General features: G+C 44.5%; 1 protein-coding gene and 1 long non-coding RNA gene across 44 annotated transcripts in view; one reads left to right on the forward strand and one right to left on the reverse strand.

The window, feature by feature from the left end:
- Positions 1-4,066, reverse strand: part of SPIDR (scaffold protein involved in DNA repair) — a 315,912-nt gene extending 311,846 nt beyond the window's left edge. For all 32 annotated transcript variants that reach the window (XR_014843858.1, XR_014843851.1, XR_014843850.1 and 29 more), the window contains exon 1: positions 3,941-4,066. Coding sequence is in view for 15 of the 32 variants with exons in the window: in XM_085022425.1 (XP_084878551.1) it covers positions 3,941-3,973 (33 nt within the window). In the remaining 17 variants the exon portion in view is untranslated. The remainder of the gene's footprint in view (positions 1-3,940) is intronic.
- A 199-nt stretch (positions 4,067-4,265) lies between these two features.
- LOC106510093 (uncharacterized) overlaps positions 4,266-20,486 on the forward strand; it is a 291,454-nt gene continuing 275,233 nt past the window's right edge. For 11 of the 12 annotated variants that reach the window (XR_014843875.1, XR_014843870.1, XR_014843868.1 and 8 more), the window contains exon 1: positions 4,266-4,456. This is a non-coding gene — a long non-coding RNA (uncharacterized LOC106510093). Of the gene's footprint in view, positions 4,457-17,798; positions 17,884-20,486 lie in introns of all 12 variants that reach the window. The other variant, XR_014843872.1, reaches the window with a different exon arrangement.

Below are 20,486 nucleotides of genomic sequence, written 5' to 3' on the forward strand. Positions count from 1 at the left end.
GTCACAAAGCACCTCCCCACAAATTATTTATTAATCCCAAAGGTTAAAAATAGTAACTTGACAGTGGAGAAACCTGTTAGACATCATCTTAAGTCATCAATGTTGGCATAAACCAGCATCAAGTGCTTTCTGATATGAGACATCAAGCAGAACACAAGACAACAGCCACAGTATTACTACCAAAAATGCACAACCTAAATCTAAACTGAGAAAATAGATCATTATTAGACAATTGATAACATTTGGACATAAGGGAGTTCCCTTCGTGGCTCAGCAGTTAATGAACCCGACTAGGATCCACGGGTATTTTTCCCCATGTTTCTTCATACCTACAATACTTGCAAATCTTCTAAACTAGTTTTCCTTTCATTTACTCATCAGATATGTATTAGGTATCTAATATACTCAAGGGATTGTGGCAGGTACTCTGGGGGACATGGGTTGAAGACACAGTCCCTAACCTCACAGTATCCACATTATAAGGGAATAAAGGCATAGATACAAACAAACCTAATATGGAATGAAGTTATAAGGATGATACAAAGTTCTACAGGAATACAGAATAAAATTAATTTACAACTGCTTCTTATTAAACACATAATAAGGAGAAGGTAGGATTTAAGGTGGGCCTTGACAGATGATTAAGGTTTCAATAAGCAAAAGTGGAAGAAATGGACTTACTACATACCAAGAACATTAACAAATATCAGGAGGAAAGAAAATACAATGAAAATAGTTTATTTTACCTAAAGGATAAATAATAAAGTTGGAAAATTTAGGGAAAGGTTATGACCACATTATGGAAGCTGTGAATAACAGGCAAAGCAAGGTCTGGAGCTGACAACCTGGATACAAATCCTGGCTTCTTCACTTAATTGTTGTTTGACCCTGGGTAAATTACTTAACCTCTCTGCTCTGACTCAGTTTCCTCATCCATAAAATAACAGTACCTATCTCAAAGGACTTTTGAAAAAATTAAATGAGTTAATACACATAAAGTACTTACCACAAGGTAAGTCCAAAATAAATTATTATGTGTTCAATAAGAAGCAAAATAGGAGTTCCCATCGTGGCGCAGTGTTTAACGAATCTGACTAGGAACCATGAGGTTGCGGGTTCGATCCCTGCCCTTGCTCAGTGGGTTAATGATCCGGCATTGCCGTGAGCTGGGGTGTAGGTTGCAGACGCGGCTCGGATCCTGCATTGCTGTGGCTCTGGTGTAGGCCGGCAGCTACAGCTCCGATTCGACCCCTAGCCTGGGAACCTCCATATGCCATGGGAGTGGCCCAAAGAAATAGCAAAAAGACCAAAAAAAAAAAAAAAAGAAGCAAAATAATGCCTAAGCAGAGGAATAACAATTAAGATGGGGCCTAAGGGAAAGTCATCTCAGAAGATGGAATGGAAGCATGCTACATGGTTACACACAAATATTCCATGCATGAAGTATTCTGGGCCTGACCTAGGGTGAAAAGAGAAAACAAAGAAAGAAGCGAAAGAAAAAAAGAAAAAGAAAAAAACTTCCTGGGGCAAAATTATCTTGGCAGCCAGGCTCTAAGATGGATCACCAGCTCTTGGCATCCACAACCTCTACGGTCCCACACTATACCATTTTGATCTATGTGATTAATAGAAGACATGGCCTATCACTTCAAAGATTATGTTATAAAAAGACACCAGGGCCTCTTTCTTAGTTGCTCCCTCACTCTTGCTCTTAGGAAAGCCAGCTGTCATGTTGTGAGCTGACCTATGGAATTGGCAAGGAACAATTGCCAACAATCACAGGAGTGCTTAGAAATGGATCCTCCAGCCTCAGTGACCCTTTATTTGATGCGACTTGGGGGAAACTCTAAGGTGGAACCACACCAAGTCATTCTCAGATTCCTGATCCTCAGACACAGTATGGGAAATAAACATCTGTTTTAAGCTGCTTTGGTTTTGAGACAATCTGTTACAGAGTAATACATAGTTAACACAACTACTGAAGAGAAAAACTGGCAAGGTCTTGAAAACTGATATAATGAAGAGAGTAAAAATGAGTATCAAGTCAAAAACATGAACATTTCTAAGTCAGGATGGAGTTTAAGTGTCTGACATTATTAAGCATTTGACCACCAAGTGGCATCCATTTCAGAAATCCATCCTGAATAGATGCATCTCCAGCTGTATGACACAGCTACTTGCAAAACCACCAGGTAAGGAACTACATACACCTCCTCCCATGAAGGGCTTTCTTTCAAAAGCCTTGGGTAATCTAGATAACTGACCATCACAGAGTAACGCTGCGTCTCCCTAATTCCCGGTATTACTTAAAAATAGCCAATGAAAGTAAACCCCAAAATTCCAGACATTTGATCCTCAAACTAATAAAGGCTGACCCCAAGTATGCCATCCCTCTCGCTCTCCCTTTGTCCCTCTCTATGTCTCTCTCCTCCTGACCTTGCTGTGTAGCCCTTTGGTGTACAACGTACTCTCCAGGACCTGTAAGGAATCTTGTTTTGCAAAGTGCCCTGATGGTTTTTGCTGAAGTGCACCTTGCCATCATAATTAGAACCACAAGATCTGGTCCAGCCATAACAATGGGTGGGCAGGAGGATGTCTATGGGAGCTTTGGACAAATAATACAGGCTGAGACCTATAAAACACAGAAGAAACTGTTGACTAGGCGCCTTAGTGGACTGTGGTCGAAAGAATGATTTCACAATACACTGAGTTTAAGCTGAACTCAAGGGAAAGGTCAAATACAGATCTGAAAATCATCATCAATGTATGAGATTGCCCAGAACAAACTTGTAAAGAGGTAAAAAAGCACAAGGTCAAAAGTTAGAACCCGCAGGAAGACAGTAAAGAGAAGTAAATGAGCAGTTGCAAGACAGAAAGAGAAGCAGGTGGCAAATACGTCAAATGCTACAATGACCAATGTTATATTGGATTGAACAGTTCAATATGCTTCCTTGGGAGTTCCCAGCGGGGCGCAGCGGCAACAAATCTGATCAGGAACCAAGAGGTTGTGCGTTCCATCCCTGGCCTCACTCAGTGGGTTGAGGATCCGAGGTTGCGGTGAGCTCTGGTGTGGGTCATAGACGCGGCTTGGATCCCGAGCGGCTGTGGCATAGGCCGGCAGCTGTAGCTCCAATTAGACCCCAGGCCTGGGAACCTCCACATGCCATGGGTGAGGCCCTAAAAAAAAAAAAAATATATATATATATATATATATATATATATATATATATATATATATACACACACATATATATATGTATGTATGTATATATATGTATATTTCCTGGACTTTTCCTATGTCTAAAATCAGGATGTAGCCCACAATCTACAGGTATGCGTGTCATAGGCTTCTTTTCCTCCCTAAAGTGGTTATAAAACTGGCAAGGTGTGTGACACTCACTCAGTGGTATCCCAGAAGCGAGGAGATACGGTAGTGACAAGGGGGCTGAGCCATACACGGACTATTCTTTCAGATGGTTTTTTGGTAAAAGGAGCGGAGTCAAGAAAGGAAGCAGTGTCTGCTTTGATAAGTTTTCGGTCAGATGAGACAAGCATATTCGTAAGCAAGGAGCTCAGAAACAGCTTTCGAAGCGCCAAGGGCACTTACACTCCGAACCAGGCTCCCCACACGGACCCCGCGCCAAAGGCTGAAGGGCCAGGGGAGGCGACGTGGCGCAGACCCGGCGGGGACGCAGCCCCTCGCGGACCCAGGACGCCGCCGCCGCTGCCGGGGTGCGACCGGCAGAGACCGGCCGAACCCAGGGAGGTTCAAACCACACGGCCCTTCTGACCCGCCCCGGTCGCCCCACGCCCGCGACCGCCGCCCTCCAAGAGAGCGGCTCCTCCCGCTCTGCCTCAGACGCGGGCCGCTTCCACACTACGGGCGCCACAGACCCCTGGCCTACCCGGAGGAGGCGGCACCCACACGCCCAAAGCCTACCTTCGGGCCGCGCGAACCGCCGCCGCGGGGCATGTCCCCGCACGCCGCGTCCTCAAGAGCGCACCACCCCTCAGGGAGCCGGAAAGCTGCTCACCACCGCACCAATTCGGCGCGCCGCGCCGCACCACGCGCTACGATTGGAGGGCCTCGGGCTGAGGGCAGGGGCTCTCCAGACGTACCGCCCCCCAGGCGGGCCGCGCCGCATCGCACATTGTGATTGGTGAGCCCTCAGTCTGGGGGTGGGGACTCTCCGGGCGCACCGCCCTTCCGACGCGCCGCGCGGCACCGCACGTTGTGATTGGCTGGACCTCGGATTGGGGGAGGGGATTCTTCGGGCGCACCGCCCTCCCGACGCGCTGCGCAGCAGCGCGCGCTGTGCTAGGCTGTTGCTCCCGCTGGAGTGTAGTTTCCTCTAGTACCCCCGCCCCCCGCACCCGGTTGGCCGCTGGGAACTCGGTAGGGACGCCAGGTCTGGATCAAGGTTTGCTGCGGTACTCCTCCTACCTATACCTGGAGGTGAGTCCTGCGGAGCGCCCCTTGGACAGGCCGAAGCGCCGCCTTGGGAGCTATTAAAAGTCCGCGCGCTGTTTTTCAGATAAGGCTCGTACATATTGTGTTTTGTTAGGCAAGGACTCGCCTTAATAAAAATAAGTGATAACCCAAAGTGGGCTATGAATTCAACAATCGATACTTAAGGAATGGTTGCAGCCGTAAATAACCCGAGATAGGGGTGCTATTTCCCCACCTGCTGGGAGACAAGGGGGTTAGTATGCAAACAAGAAATTTTCAAGTTCAGAGACGCCAGAATCCCTGTGGGACTTGTTATAACCGGTGACTAGGTCTTAGACTCCTAGGGTCCGGAGTGAGGCCGGAGAACCTGCATTTCTGATGAGTTCCCAGGTAACGCCGTCCTGCCTCACTTTGAGAACCAAAGGCTGTTCCCTTCCTTAGACCCTGCAAGCCAGTTTGCTTAAGTGTCCCAGCATTTGGAGAGTAGATTCAAAACGGAATGCAATGGGAAGGACAGAGTATAAAGGGAATTAGGTTACAATGTCATAGGGAAGGAGTATTCACTAATAAAGATATGTCTGTGGTAGAGAAAACTAACACCGTGATTTAAGGTGAAAAGCGTCAGCCAGGGCAGGAGGGAAGGGTTCCCATTGGTACCCTCACAAGTATGGCAGAAGTGGGGTTTTGGTCTTTTGCTGCAAAAGCACTTTTGTGTTTTGCAATTTAGCCGTTTTCAGTCTTTTTCTCCTCCCTGGTGCCTATTCTTTCACCATATTGTGTTTGAGTTCCAGTGCCTAAGCCACAACTGCTTAGTATAAAGTAAGATAACTGCAATCACCGAAAAAAAAAAAAAGTATTAGCTTGAGGTAGACCTTACTAATAATGTTCCTGTCAACACTTAGAATAAGATAAACTGGTTCTAAATGTGGGTAGTTTAGGATTTAGAATATCGAGCCTCTGCCAGGGACTCCCCAAAGATTTGCTATTATTACCTCAATTAGACCTTACTGAAGCAGGAGATAGATGGGTCCCAGGCTGAGCAGCTGTAATCTGTTCCCTGTGGCAGATAACTTCAAGATAAAGGCTGCATCCTGCTTGGATAAAAGAGAGATCACCTTTTTCTCATTCTTGAGGTCAAGGAGACCTCCAGAACTACACATTTGCAAAAAGTTTCCTCAGGGTCAGAGAAAGGAGGGGTACCAGACCATAGTACATCCTGTCAACTTCCCAGAGACCCTTGTGCAAAAATCCATCCTGAGGGCAGGGCCCTGAGTCAGGTCACAGCCAGACAAGCAAGGTGACTGGCCAGAGGAAGCCCCAAACTGGCTCTGATGGCCACAGGAACTCACCTCTGAAGGTGAAACCTGGAGGTGTCCAAAAGTTACCATTGCTTTGTTACCATGCTAGGATCTCTGCCCCAGGGAAGGATTTGTACTCTGCTGGGCAAAATTCTTCCATGTGCAAAAAAGCATGGAAGACTGCGCATGCCCCAGCTAGCCCCAGCTAGCCCCACCTGCCTCTGAAAATCTTCACCCCTTTCCTAGAACCCTGGTGAGAAGTCTGCCTCCTACCCCTTAAAATTCTCTTACTCCCTTCCCTTCAGAGAATTCCCTTACCCCCTCTCCATTCTCCATTCCTTGGTCAATGACTAAAGTTTCTGCTCTGCTTTACCCAACTGCATTACTTTGATTGGCATTTGCAATTCCAAGCAAAGGACGCATTGAGGGAGTCACTGACCTGTTGGGGGTCAGTAACAAACCTGTTCATTTTCGCAGACATTTTATCTCTCTTATCAAAGGCCTGTCTGTCCCACATCTATGACTGAGCAGGACCCTATGGGGCCTTCCTGGGACAGCTGCTTTAGCTCCTCTCTAAAGTACCTAGATAACAGTGTCCGATGCATGTTTCCTAGTTGTTTTACAAGTGTGACCCCACCACACATACACCAAATGATAGATATTAACTATTTGATGACCCTGAGTACACAGTCCCCAGGTATTCTGGAGCCTAAGGACTGATAATGTTAACCCCTGTGACCCTGCCCTGTGATCTCACAATCAGCCAATCAGAGAATTGTGCACGAGCTGATCGCTTACCCTATGACCCCTCCCTCACCTGGCTTTTAAAAATGCTTTACAAAGACTGGGGAATTTAGGGTATTAGGGGGCATAAGCATGACCCTGCAATAAACATTTCTCTGCTCCAAACTCCAGTGTTTCAGTTTGTTTGGGGGTCACTGTGCAATGAGCACACAAACTTGCACTAACCCCTCTTGTGTTAATCTCTTACCTACACACTGCCACTACTGTATTTCAGGCCACCAGTTTCTTTTGCCCAGACTACTCGGTAGCCTCCTAACTAACATAGCCTAATCCACTCTTGCCCTGATCCATCACACACTTAAAATCCATTTTCCCTACAAGCATCCCCATGATGTTTATGCTCTCCATATGAGCGTGACTTTCAGTTGTCACTTGTACCCTGGGCCTCAGGGTCTCTGCATTTGCTACTCCATGTCCTGAAAGGCTCTGGCTGCCCTCTCCCATGCCAGTTTGTATACAACTATTGAAAATTGTTGAAGCTGGGAGATCAGTACATAGAGGTTTACTCTGTGATTCCTTGGGATGTTTGAAAAAAAATTTTTTTTAATTTGAGATTTAAAAAAAGCGAAACAGTTCCCGTTGTGGCTCAGTGGTTAACGAATCTGACTAGGAACCATGAGGTTGCAGGTTCGATCCCTGGCCTCGCTCAGTGGGTTAAGGACCCGGCATTGCCGTGAGCTGTGGTGTAGATCGAAAAGGCAGCTTGGATCCCACGTTGCTGTGGCTCTGGCATAGGCCAGCAGCTGTAGCTCCGATTAGACCCCAGCCTGGGAACCTCCATATGCTGCAGGTGCGGCCCTAGAAAAGAAAAAAAAATTAAAAAAACAAAACAAAACAAAGAAACCACAAAAACCCTGAACCTGAACTCCTTAGTTTTGTTTTTGAAATCTCGGCTGCTTTTGTCCACTGATGCCAAATAGAAATGCGGAGACAGACTTGGAGGAAACAGAAAAAGTGGCTTCAATTGCCAGGCAAAGAGGGGACACAGCAGGCTAGTGCCTCAAGGACTGTGACCCCCTCCTCCCCCCGCCCCAAGAGGTAGTGAAGAGTTTTAGACTGAGGAGCAGGGCGTGATCAGCTCATGGATATTTTCCTGACTGGTGGGTGGTGAGGTAAGTGGGAGTCAGCGTCATCAACCTTCTTGTTCCAACCAGTCTGGGCTCTACATGCTTGTGGGCAGCACACAGTTGACTTCTTCCACCTGGTGGGAGCTTCAACACCTCCAAAACAGCTCCAAGGACATGGCTCAGAATATTATCCACAGTCTTTGAAGAAGAACTGAAGGTCCTTGACTTTGTCAAATGGCTAAATTTTTATTACTCTTTTTCTTTTTCTCTGTATTTTCTCACTGCTCTGATTAAATTGGTTCTTTGATGAAAGTTTTTCTGTAGATAAAAAAGCCAGGTGGAGGATGTGAGTGGGGTTCCACTCTGGGAAGGCCTCCCGGGGTCCTGTTCAGTTAGTTTCCCTGAACTCTCAGGTGGTTGAACCTCCCTCTTCATCATTTTCACAGACCCTATGATCCTTTGAAGATGTTGTAATAATCATAACCTAAATAATTATTTTAATAATTTATCATCTGGTTCCACCTATGTACTATAACATAGTACCATTTCTGTCTTCTTGATCTTTATATCCTTAGCAAAGTGTCTTCCACAAATGAAGCGCCCAAATAAATATTTGATATGAATAAATAAATGAACTGATAATTATGAAATAGAAATAATTTGCCTGAGGTTGCACAGCTAGTACGTGTTTAGGGTTTGATCTCGTGTGACACCAAGTCCATGTTTTCTCCATTTTACTATTTATAGCATACTATAAAAGTGAGCAATTAACAATTGATGACACTCAACCTGACCTAACCCTAACCTAAACATTCTCTGACTCTAACATTGACCCTCATTCTGATGCTGACTCTGACGTGATCCCAGAACTTGAACTTTGCCCCGATCCACATTACCATAACAATGAACTTCATCCTGACCCTGATTCTAACTTTTGACCCAAAGCTTAACATTGACTCTGAACATGAGGCTGAAACTTAACATGACCTTGATTCATGATCTTGACCTTGACTCCCAAGACAGGAGCCCCAGCCATCACCATGACTTGGTCCCTAACACCAGCACTGACCATTACCCTCACCCTCCCACTTGACCCTACCTTTACCCTGACGTACACCTAACCTTGCTCCTTATTTCACCCAACCCTAACCCTTAGCTTTCTTATAAGCTGGTGCTCATAGATCCTAACCCTGACCCTCAACTTTCCCTTTATGCTAACCTAAGCCTGGCTTGAGACTTGCCTATGACTCTGACCCTAAATATACCTGACCTTGACCCTATGCTGGCCTGAATAGTAGCCCTTAAGAGACATGTCCAGTTACTAATGCCAGTACTAGTGAATGTGACCTTGTTTGGAAAAACGGCCTTTGCAGAATTAAGGATTTCAAGAAGAGGTGTACTAAACACTGTTTCCTTGTGGGTAGAGCAGGTACTAGCTTGTTTGGTGATACATTTTGACACACAGAAGAAGGGAAAACAGACTTAGAGGAAGTGCACGAAGATGGAGGCAGAGAATAGAGTTAAGCTACCACAAGCCAAGAAATTCTGGGGCTACTAAAAGTTGGAAGAAACAAAGTAGGATACTCCCCTAGAGCTTTTGGAGAGAGTGTGCCCTTGTCAGCACCTTGATTTCTGACTTCCTTTTTTTTTTTTTTTTTTTTTTTGTCTTCTTTCTTTGTCTTTTCTAGGGCCACTCCAGCGGCATATGGAGGTTCCCAGCCTAGGGGTATAATGGAGCTGTAGCCGCTGGCCTATGCCAGAGCCACAGCAACATGGGATCTGAGCCTCATCCTTAACCCACTGAGCAAGGCCAAGGATCGAACCTGTAACCTCATGGTTCCTAGCTGGATTCTTTAACCACTGAGCCATGACAGGAACTCCTCCAATTTCTGACTTCTGACCTCCACAACTGTGAGAGAATAAATTTCTGTAGCTTTAAGCTAACTAGTTTGTGTTAATTTGTCACACAGATCTAGGAAACTAAAACGCACTCTGATTCCCCATAACAGTGAATATAAAATTTACCATCATCTAGCCCTCACCCTAACACTCATCCTTACCCTGAAAATGAACCTTATTCTGACCTCAATCCTGATAAGAGCCAGAAATCAACTTTTTCCTCAGCCCTCACTGTGACCTTGACTTTCAGACTCACTTTGAGCTAGACCTTGACCATTTTCCTGACCCTCATAATCACACTGATACTGAATAGATCCTTCCTCATAACTTTGACACTGACCTTGACCCTGACCCTGAACTCATCCTGAACTTAACCTTGACACTATTTTCTGCCATTTACTACCACCATGACCTTGACCCTAACTGTGAAGATCCTTATGACCCTAAACCTCACACTTAGTATCTTCTCAGCTCTGATCCTTGTCCTGACCTGACCTCACCCACCACCTGTCCTGACTGTGAGTATGAGCTTGATCCTAATCCACTGCCTAATTCTTTCCTGACTTTGTCCCTGACTTTCATGCTCACAATGACCCTGAAGCTGATGTTGAACCCAACACTACTACATTTGTGATATTTGTTAGATTCCACATCCAAGGGGTATCCTATGGTATTGTCCTTCATTTTTGGACTTATTTCTCTTTGCATGAGAGTTTCTGGTTCCATCTATGTGGCTGCGAATGTCATTTTTTATGACTGTGTTGTATTCCATTGTGTATATGTACAACATCATCTTAATTCATTCATCTGTCAATGGACTTGAGTTTGTTTCCCTGTCTTGGCTATTGTGAATATTGCTGCAATAAACATAGCAGGGCAAGTATTTTTTAAAAGAACATTCATCCAGATATATGCCCAAGAGTGGGATTGCTGGGTCATATGTTCATTCTATATGTATTTTTCAGATTTACCTTGATCCTGTTGTCTGCAGTTTTGGTACTAATTTGCATACCCAACCACACTGTAGGAGGGCACCCTCTTCACCATACCCTCTCCAGGATTTGTTATTTGTAGACTTACTAATGATTGCCATTCGGACAGGTGTGAAGTGGTACCTCAGTATAGTTTTGATTTGCATTACTCTCCTAATGTATTGATCATTTCTTCCGGTGCTTGTTACCCTATGTATATCTGGTTTAGGGAAATGTCTATTCAGGTATTTTGCCCATTGTTCAATTGGGTTGTTGGCTTTTTTTTTTTTTTTTTTGGCTGTTGGTTTGTATCAGTTGTCAAGCTGGTAATATTGAAACTCCATCCAGAATTCCCCTCGTGGCACAGCGGAAACGAATCTGACTAGGAACATGAGGTTGCAGGTTCGATCCCTGGCCTCCCTCAGTGGGCTAAGGGCCCAGTGTTGCCATGAGCTGTGGTGTAGGTCGCAGATGCAGCTCAGATCTGGCGTTGCTGCAGCTCTGATGTAAGCCAGCAGCTATAGCTCAGATTCGACCCCTAGCCTGGAAACCTCCATATGCCGTGGTTGTGGCCCTAAAAGGACAAAAAAAAGAAAGAAAGAAAGAAAGAAATCCTATCCTGACCTGGGCTTTGGGAACCAGATAGAGTGCCTGCAGGTTGTGCATGGAAGGTTGTACAATGGCGATTTTTGGTGAGCAGTTGCAGTAATCTGTGTTGTTTCTTTCAAGAGGTCTCCTGAAACTCCATTCTTTTCTTTCCATGTGAGCCTCCTTTTTTCTCTCTATACACCTGGTTTAAAGACCTGATCTAATGCCAGTTCAGATGAATTAATGCCAGTAGAATGATTACAGAAAGCTCTCATGGAGATGCCTCCTTTTTCCCTGGGAAAAAGATCTCTCTGTGTCTCTGTGCTGGGTTTGTTAACCTCTGGACTTGAAAACCATCGATGGGCAGGCAACTCATGCACGCTTCAGGTGCAGTCAATAAAGTAGGAAAGAAAGAGAAAAAAAAAAAGAATCATACTTTTATTGTATGCATGAAGGAATAACACTTGGAAAATTAAGAAAAAATTAAAAGTTACATATATACACACCTGTCTTCCTAAATACATAAGTTCAGGGTTATCTAAAAAAGGAAGAAGGCTGTCATAACATGATGGGTCGGAACTGAGTGTTTGAACAGAGTGGCATGGAGTAGGTTGGCTTCAGGGCTCTGAAAGCCTTTGAGAGAGAAATAGCCCCCTTGGAAGGGTACTTCTTGGTATTTTAAGAAATTGGAGGAAGGAAATAAAACTACCATACTGCCCTCAGACAGTGCAGCCCCCTGGTGCTGCTAAGCCAGAGAGGAGGAAAACCTGAGAGTTGCTATTAGAGCACATTCCACAAGACGTCACCAGAGGACCTTCTGGACACAGGTGCAGCTCCAGGGCTGGAGGTGCTGGCTCAGAGATGGGATTGATGGTGTGTTTCCCAGAACCCACAACAAGCACCCAGAGGTTCGGCGTTGTTCTCTGATCACCTGGGACTCTCTGCTCCAAGATGCCTCATGTCGGGCAGAGGACACAGGTATCCCTTCAGCTTTGGATGTGGATTGGCAGCCTGGTTAGGTAGCAGTGTGCTTAGAATTCATGAGAGATTTGCTGGGTTTTGGAATGTCTTGTATTCCTCCAGAGGCAGGAGCCTAGATTCACACAGCACCTGTGTTGAATCGTGAGCTGACCATTTTCAAGCCCCTGACTGTCGGGGCTTTAGGTATGTGGAGAGAGAGGCTGGTGCTGATGAATGAATGGGGGACTTTGGTGGCATTATGGTGGGCAGCTGTGCCAATCCTTGTGCTTTTTTCTCTCAAGAGACCAAGTGAAATTTCCTTCCTGCCTTTGCAGTTGAGGCTCCTTTTCAGTATGGTGCTAGGTTATGGGGGCCTGACCAAAAGCAGGTATGATGACTTAAATAGGGTTGATTGGTATCATCAAGAGAGCTCTCAGGGAGTTCCCTCGTGACTGCCAGGCTTAAGAGTCTATCTCTGTCACTGCTGTGGCTGTGCTAAGAGCTGTGTTGGGAAATCAAACCCTGGCCCAGACCACATGTCAATGTTGAAGGTGGCACCCAAATAAATTCATAAATAAAAAGATATTGAAAGAATTGCTCAATATTTAAGGAAATCAATAAACACATATAAATATTCCTACAGAGTAGATAAGGGATTTGATAGATAAGGCACTAATAAAGGGTCACCTGTCACTATAACTCTGGTGACAGAGGGTTTTCAGTAGCAGCCTGGGGAAATAAAAGTTTTGATTTCCATTTCTCTCCTAAGGAGTGATGGTGATCATTTTTTCTGCTGCTTGTTGCCCTACGTATATCTGGTGTAGGTAAATGTCTATTCAGGTTTGTTGCCTGTTTTTCAATTGGGTTGTTGCTTTTTTTTTTTTTCCTCTCTTCTGTTGGGTTCTGTCAGTTGTCGATCCGATAATTTTGAAACCCCATCCTGACCTGGGTTTTGGGAACTGGATAGAGTGCCTGCTGGTTGACCATGGAAGGTGGTTCAAAGGTGATATTTTTGTGAGCAGCTGCACTAAACCCTGTGCTTTTTCTCTCAAGAGGTCTCTTGAAACTCTTATTCTTTCCAGTGAGCCTCTTTTGTTCTCTCTATACACCTGGTATTAATACATGATCTAATGCCAGGTCAGGTGAATTAAGGCCAGTAGAATTCAGTAGAATTGTATAAAAAAATCTCTCACGGACATCCCTCATGACTCCCTGTGTATAAGATCTGTCTGTGTTGCTGTGGTGGGTTTGGTAAGCTCTGTGGCTTGAAAAACTTCGATGGGCAGACAACTCATGCACACGCTTCAGGTGGGGTCAAGAAAGAAAGAGGGAAAGAGAAAAAGAGGAAAAAAAAGAAAGAAAAGAGTCAAGACTTTAGTGTACGAATGAATGAATAACAGTTGGATAATTAATAAAAAAATCAATAGTTCCATATATACACACCTATCTTCATAAGTACATATGTGCAGGGATATCTAAAAATGGAAGAAGGCTGTTATGACCTGATGGGTCAGGAGCTGAGTGTTTGAACAGAGTGGCCTTGGGTATGTTGCCCTCAAGGCTATGAAAGCCTTTCAGAGAGAATGAGCCCATTTGGAAGAGCACTTGTTGGTATTTTAAGACAATGGAGGAAGGAAATCCAACCAGCCTATTGCCAACGTCCAGTGTAGCCCTGGGGGCTGTTTAGCCAGAGAGAGGAGGAAAGCCTGAGAGTTGCTATTAGAGCAGATTCCACAAGATGGTGCCAGAAGTACCTTCTGGACCCCGGTGCAGCTCCAAGGCTGCGGGTGCTGGCTCAGAGGTGGGGTTAATGGTGTGTCGGGTAGAACCCACAACAAGCACTCAGAGGTTTGGGGTTGTTTTATGGGCACCTTGGACTCTCTGCTCCAAGATGCCTCATGTTGGGCAGAGGACACAGGTATCCCTTCAGCATTGGATGTGGACTGGCAGCCTGGTTGGGTGGCAGTGTGTTTAGAATGCTTGAGAGATTCACTGGATTTCAGAATGCCTTGTGTTCCTCAAGTGGCAGGAACCACGACCCATGCAGCATTTTTGTTGAATCCTGAGCTGGCCATTTTCAAGCCCCTTACTGTTAGCGCTTTAATTATTTGAAGAGAGAGGCAGGTGCTAATGAATGAAATCAGGATGTTGGTGGCATTATGATGGGCAGCTGTGCTAATCCCTGTGCTTTTTTTTTGCTCAAGACCTAGTGAATTTCCTTCTTGCCTTTGGAGATGAACCTCTCTTTTAAGCACAGCGACAGGGTAGGGAGGCCTGACCGAAAGCAGGTCTGATGAGTTAAGCAGGGTTACTGGTATCAAGCAGGATCTCAGGGAGTTTCCCCGTGGCTGCTCGGCTTAAGAGTCTATCTCTGTCACTGCTGTGGCTGTGGTAAGAGCTGCGTTGGGAAATCAAACTCTGGTCTGACAATATCCCAGTGTCACTGGTGGATCCTGAATCAATTTATAAATAAAAAGAGATATTGAAAAAATAAGCTCAGTTGATAAATAAGTCAATAAATACATGTATACATTCCTACAGAGTAGCTAAGGGAATTGGTAGATAAGGCAATACTAAAGGATCTCCTGACACTATAGCTCTGGTGACGGAGGGTTTTCAGTAGGGTCCTGGGTTAATAAAAGCAGTGGCATGGATTCAATTCCTGGACAGACAGTATCTGCTTGCCAAAAGTGGGTGCACAAAAATAAATAGGCAAATAAAAAATGAAGATGTTAATATAGAAATAAATTCATACATCCTAGGTAATTACTTCTGGTCAGATATCACATTGCTAAGAAATCTTCATAGATTCCATGGTGTCAGGTTGCCTGTTTTTTTTCTCGAGAGACAGGAGTCCAGACCCAGACACCTTCTCTGGGGAATGCTGAGCAGGCAATTTTGGTTTCTTTTTTTAAAATCATTTTTTATTTCCATTATAGCTGATTTATAGTGCTCTGTATCTTTCTTTTTAACAGCAGAATGATCCAGTCATACATATACATACATATCCTTTTTCTCACATTATTCTCCAACTTGTTCCAAAAAAAGTGACTAGAGATAGTTCATGGCACTATACAGCAGGATCTCATTGCTTATCCAGTCCAAGTACAAGAGTTTGTATCTGTTAGCCCCAAATCCCAAGTCTTCCCACATCCTCCCCCTCCAATCTGGCAACCACCAGTCTGTTCTCTAGTCAAGATTTTCTTTTCTGTAGAAAGGTTCATTTGTACCATTTATTAGATTACAGATCCAAGGTGTATCCTATGGTATTGGCTTTCATTTTCAGATGTATTTCACTTAGTATAAGAATCTTGAGTTCCATCCATGTGGCTGCGAATGTCATTTTTTATTTTATTTTTTTTATTTTTAGGGTTGCTCCTGTGGTATATGCAGGTTCCCAGGCTAGGGGTCCAATCAAAGCTGTATCCACTGGCCTACACCATGGCCACAGCAACTTAGGATCCGAGCCCCATCTGTGACCTACACCATAGCTCACCGCAATGCTGGATCCTAAACCACTGAGTGAGGCCGGGGATCAAACTGGCATCCTCATGGGTGCTAGTTGGGTTCGTTAACCGCTGAGACAACACGGGAACTCCTGTACAACATCTTCTTAATCCATTCATTTGTCGTTGGATCTTGAGTTTGTTTCCATGTCTTGGGTATTATGAATACTGCTACAATGAACATAGAGGGGCACGTATCTTTTTGAAAGAGGCTTTGTCCAGATATGTGCCCAAGAGTGGGATTGCTGGGCCATAGGTTTGTTCTATATGTATTTTTTTGGATTTACCTCAATCCTGTTTTCCATAGTGGTTGTATCAATTTATATACACATCTACACTGGAGGAGGGCACCCTCTTTGCCACACCCTCTACAGGATTTGTTATTTTTATTTTTATTTGCTTTTCAGGGCTGCACCCGTGGCATATGAAGGTTCCCAGGCTAGGGGTCTAATCGGAGCTCTAGCCGCCGGCCTGCACCACAGCCACAGCATTGCAGGATCTGAGCTGTGTCTGTGACCTACACCACAGCTCACGGCAATGCCAGATCCTTAACCCACTGAGCGAGGCCAGAGATTGAACCTGCAACCTCATGATTCCTAGTCAGATTCATTTCCGCTGAGCCACGACGGGAACTCCAGGATTTGTTGTTTGTAGACTTGCTAATGATGGCCATTTGGATAGGCGTGAGGAGGTACCTCAGTGTAGATTTGATTTGTATTTCTCTCCTAATGAGTGATGATCATTTTTTCCGGTGCTTGTTGCTTTCTGTATGTCTGGTTTTGGGAAATGTCTATTCAGGATTTTTGCCCATTTGTCTATTGAGGTTTTTTTTGGTGTTTTTTTTTGTTTGTTTTTGTTTGTTTTGTTTTAACTGTTGGGTTGTAACAGCTGTTGAGTTGGTAATGTTGAAACCCCATCCTGACCTGTGTTATGGAAACTAGACAGAGTGCATGCAGGTTGTGCATGGAAGGTGGTACAAAGATGATATTTTGGTGAGCAGCTGCACTAATTCCTGTGCTTTTTCTCTCAGTACATCTCCTGAAACTCTGTCCTTTTTTTTACATGTGAGCCTCCTTGTTCTCTCTGTACACCTGCTATGAAGACCTGGTCTAATGCCAGGTTGGGTGAATTAAGGCTGGTGGAATGATATAAAGAAAGCTCTCTCAGAGATCCCTCTTGTTCCCCTGTGTAATATCTGTCTGTGTCACTGTGGTTGGTTTGGTAACCTCTGAGCCTTGAAAACCATTGATGGGCAGACAACTCACACATGTTTCTGGTGGGGTCAATAAAAAGAATGAAAGAAAGAGAGAAATTAAAAGAAATAAAGACCAGAGTTCCCATCATGGCTCAGTGGTTAACGAACCCGACTAGGAACCATGAGGTTTCAGGTTCGATCCTTGGCCTCGCTCAGTGGGTTAAGGATTGGGTGTTGCCATGAGCTGTGGTGTAGGTCACAGACACTGCTAAGATCCCACATTGCTGTGGCTGTGGTGTAGGCAGGCAGCTACAGCTCTGATTAGACCTCTAGCCTGGGAACCTCCATATGCCGTGGGTGTGGCCCTAAAAAGACAAAAGACAAAAAAAAAAAAAAAAAAGGAAAAGGAAAGAATCAAGACTTTATTGCACGAATGAAGGAATAAGAGTTGGAAAATTAAGAAAAATCAACAGTTCCACATATACACACCTATCTTCATAAATACACACATGCAGGGATATCTAAAAAGGGAAGAAGTCTCTCATGAAATGATGGGTCAAGAGCTCAGTCTTTGAACAGAGTGGCATGGGGTAGGTTGGCCTCAGAGCTCTGAAAGCCTTTGAGAGAGAAATAGCACACTTGGAAAGGTACTTGTTGGTATTTCAAGAAAGTGGAGCAAGGAAATCCAACCAGAATATTGCTGAAGGCCAGTGCAGCCCCAAGACCTGCTGTGCCAGAGAGAGGAGGAAAACCTGAGAGTTGGTATTAGAGCAGATGTCCACAAAATGGCGCCAGAAGTACCTTATGGACCCAGGTGTAGCTCCAAGGTTGCAGGTACAGGCTCAGAGGTGGGATTGATGGTGTGTTGGGCAGAACCCACAGCAAGAACCAAGAGGTTTGGGTTGTTTTCTGATCACCTGCTACTCTCTGCTCCAAGATGCCTCATGTCGGGCAGAGGACACAGGTGTCCCTTCAGCATTACATGTGGATTAGTGTGTGGCAGTATGTTTAGAATGCTTGAGAAATTCACTGGCTTTCAGTATCCCTTGTGTTCTTCCAGGGGCAGGAGCCAAGACCCACACAGCCTCTGTGTTGAATTGTGAGCTGGCCATTTTCAAGCCCCTGACTGTCGGGACTTTAGGTAGGTGGAGAGGGAGGCAGGTGCTAATGAATGAAATCAGGATGTTGGTGGCATTATGATGGGCAGCTGTGCCATCCATGTGCATTTTTCACTCAAGAGTCCTAGTGAAATTTCCTTCTTGCCTTTGGAGATGTGCCTCTCTTTTCAGTACGGTGCCAGGATAGGGTGGCCTGACTGAAAGCATGTCTGATGAATTAAGCAGGGTTGACTGGTATCATCAAGCAAGCTCTCAGGGAGTTCCCTCATGGCTGCTGGGCTTAAGAGTCTGTCTCTGTCAGTGCTGTGGCTGTGGTAAAAGCTGCATTGGGAGATCAAACCCTGGCTAGACAACATCCCAATGTCACTGGTGGATCCTGAATCAATTTATAAATAAAAAGAGATATTGAAAGAATGAACTCAATTTTTAAGGAAGTCAATAAATACATATTTGCATTCCTACCAAGTAGCTAAGGGAATTGGTAGATAAGGCAATACTAAAGGATCTCCTGACACTGTAGCTCTGGTGACGGAGGGTTTTCATAAGGGGCCTGGGCTAATAAAAGCCGTGGCATGGATTCAATTCCTGGCCAGACAGTATCTGTATGCCACAAGCAGGTGCAGAAAAATATAGAGATAAAAAATAAATAAATACAGATTTAAGATAGAAAAAAAATCATACAAGCTAGGCAATGACTTCTGGTCAGATGTCACATTGGTAAGAAATCTTGACAGGTTCAACAGAATAAGGTTGCCTGTTTTGTTTTGTTTTTTTCTTGAGAGGAAGGAGTTTGGACCAAGACACCTTCTTGGGTGAAGACTGAGCTGGTAGGTTTTTTTTTTTTTTTTTAATCATCTTTTATTTCCATTATAGCTGCTCTATTTCTCTATAACAGCAGTGTGATCCAGTCCTACATATATACACGTATCCTTTTTCTCACATTATCCTCCATCTTGTTCCACAAAAAGTGACTAGGTATATTTCCCTGTGCTATACAGCAGCATCTCGTTGCTTACCCACTCCAAGTACAAGAGTTTGCATCTATTACCCCCTATATCTCAGGCCTTCCCACTCCCTCCCTCTCCAATCTGGAAATCACCAGTCTGTTCTCCAGGCCAAGATTTTCTTTCCCATAGAAAGGTTCATTTGTGCCATTTGTTAGACTCCAGAGCCAAGGGTTAACTTATGATATGGTCTTTCATTTTCAGATGTATTTCACTTAGTATGAGAGTTTCTAGTTCCATCTATGTGGCTGTGAATACCTTTTTTTTTTTATGGCTGTGTACCATGCCATTGTGCACAGGCACAACATCTTAATCCATTCATCTGTCAATGGACATTGAGTTTGTTTCCATGTCTTGGCTATTGTGAATATTGCTGCAAGGAACAGAGCGGGGCAAATCTCTTTTTAAAAGAACATTCATCACGATATATGCCCAAGAGTGGGATTGCTGTGTCCTATGTTCATTGTTTATGTTTTCTTTGGCTTTACCTCGATCCTGTTGTCCATAGTGGTTGTACTAATTTACATACCCACCCACACTGTGGCGGGGGGGGGGGGGGGGGATTCTTCTCCACACCCTCTCCGGGATTTTTTATTTGTAGACTTACTAATTAATGATGGCCATTCAGACAGGTGTGAGGTGGCACCTCGGCGTAGTTTAGATTTGCATTTCTCTCTTAATGAGTAATTGTGACCATTTTTTCAGTGCTTGTTGCCTTATGTATATCTGGTTTGGGGAAATGTCTGTTCAGGTCTTTTGCTCATTTTTTAATTGGGTTGTTGGACTTTTTTGGCTGTTGGTTTGTATCGGTTGACGAGCTGGTAATATTGAAACCCCAGCCTGGCCTGAACTTTGGGAACCATGTAGAGTGCCTGCAGGTTGTGCATGGAATGTGGTACAAAAGTGATATTTTGGTGAGTGGCTGAACTAATCGGCTGTGCTTTTTCTATCAAGAGGTTTCCTAGAACTCCATCCTTTAATTTCTATGTGAGCCCCTTTTTTTCTGTCTATACACCTGGTATGAAGGCCTGATCTAAAGCCAGAGCTTTGGTAAGCTTTGTGGCTTGAAAATCGTCGATGGGCAGACAACTCATGCCCATTTCAGGTGGGGCAATAATGCAAAAGAAAGAGGGAAAGAGAGAATGAGAAAAAATGAAAAGAATCAAGATGTTATTGTAAGAATGAAGGAATATCATTTGGAAAATAAAGAAAAAATCAATAGTTCCAGATATATACACCTATCTTCCTAAATGCATAAGTGTAGGTATATGTAATAAAAGGAAGAATACTGTCATGACATGGGTTGGGAGCTGAGTGTTTGAAGGGTATGGCATGGGTTAGGTTGGCCTCAGGGCTGTGAATGGCTTTAAGAGAGAAATAGCCCACTTGTAAGGGAACTTCTTGGTATTCCAAGACAATGGTGGAAAGAAGTCAAATCAGCATATTGCCGAAGGCCAATGCAGACCTGGGGCTGCAGAGCCAGAGAGAGGAGGAAAACCTGAGAGTTGCTGTTAGAGCAGATTCCACAAGATGGCACCAGAAGTACCTTTTGGACCCAGGTGCAGCTCCTAGGCTTCAGGTGCAAGCTCAGAGATGAGGAAGATGGTGTTTTCGGGCATAGCCCAC

Source organism: Sus scrofa, chromosome 4 (genome assembly GCF_054392235.1).
Source record: "Sus scrofa isolate SSC_HxYL_T2T_F1_AM1 chromosome 4, Sscrofa_HxYL_maternal_Yorkshire_Landrace_v2.0, whole genome shotgun sequence".
Classification (NCBI taxonomy): domain Eukaryota; kingdom Metazoa; phylum Chordata; class Mammalia; order Artiodactyla; family Suidae; genus Sus; species Sus scrofa.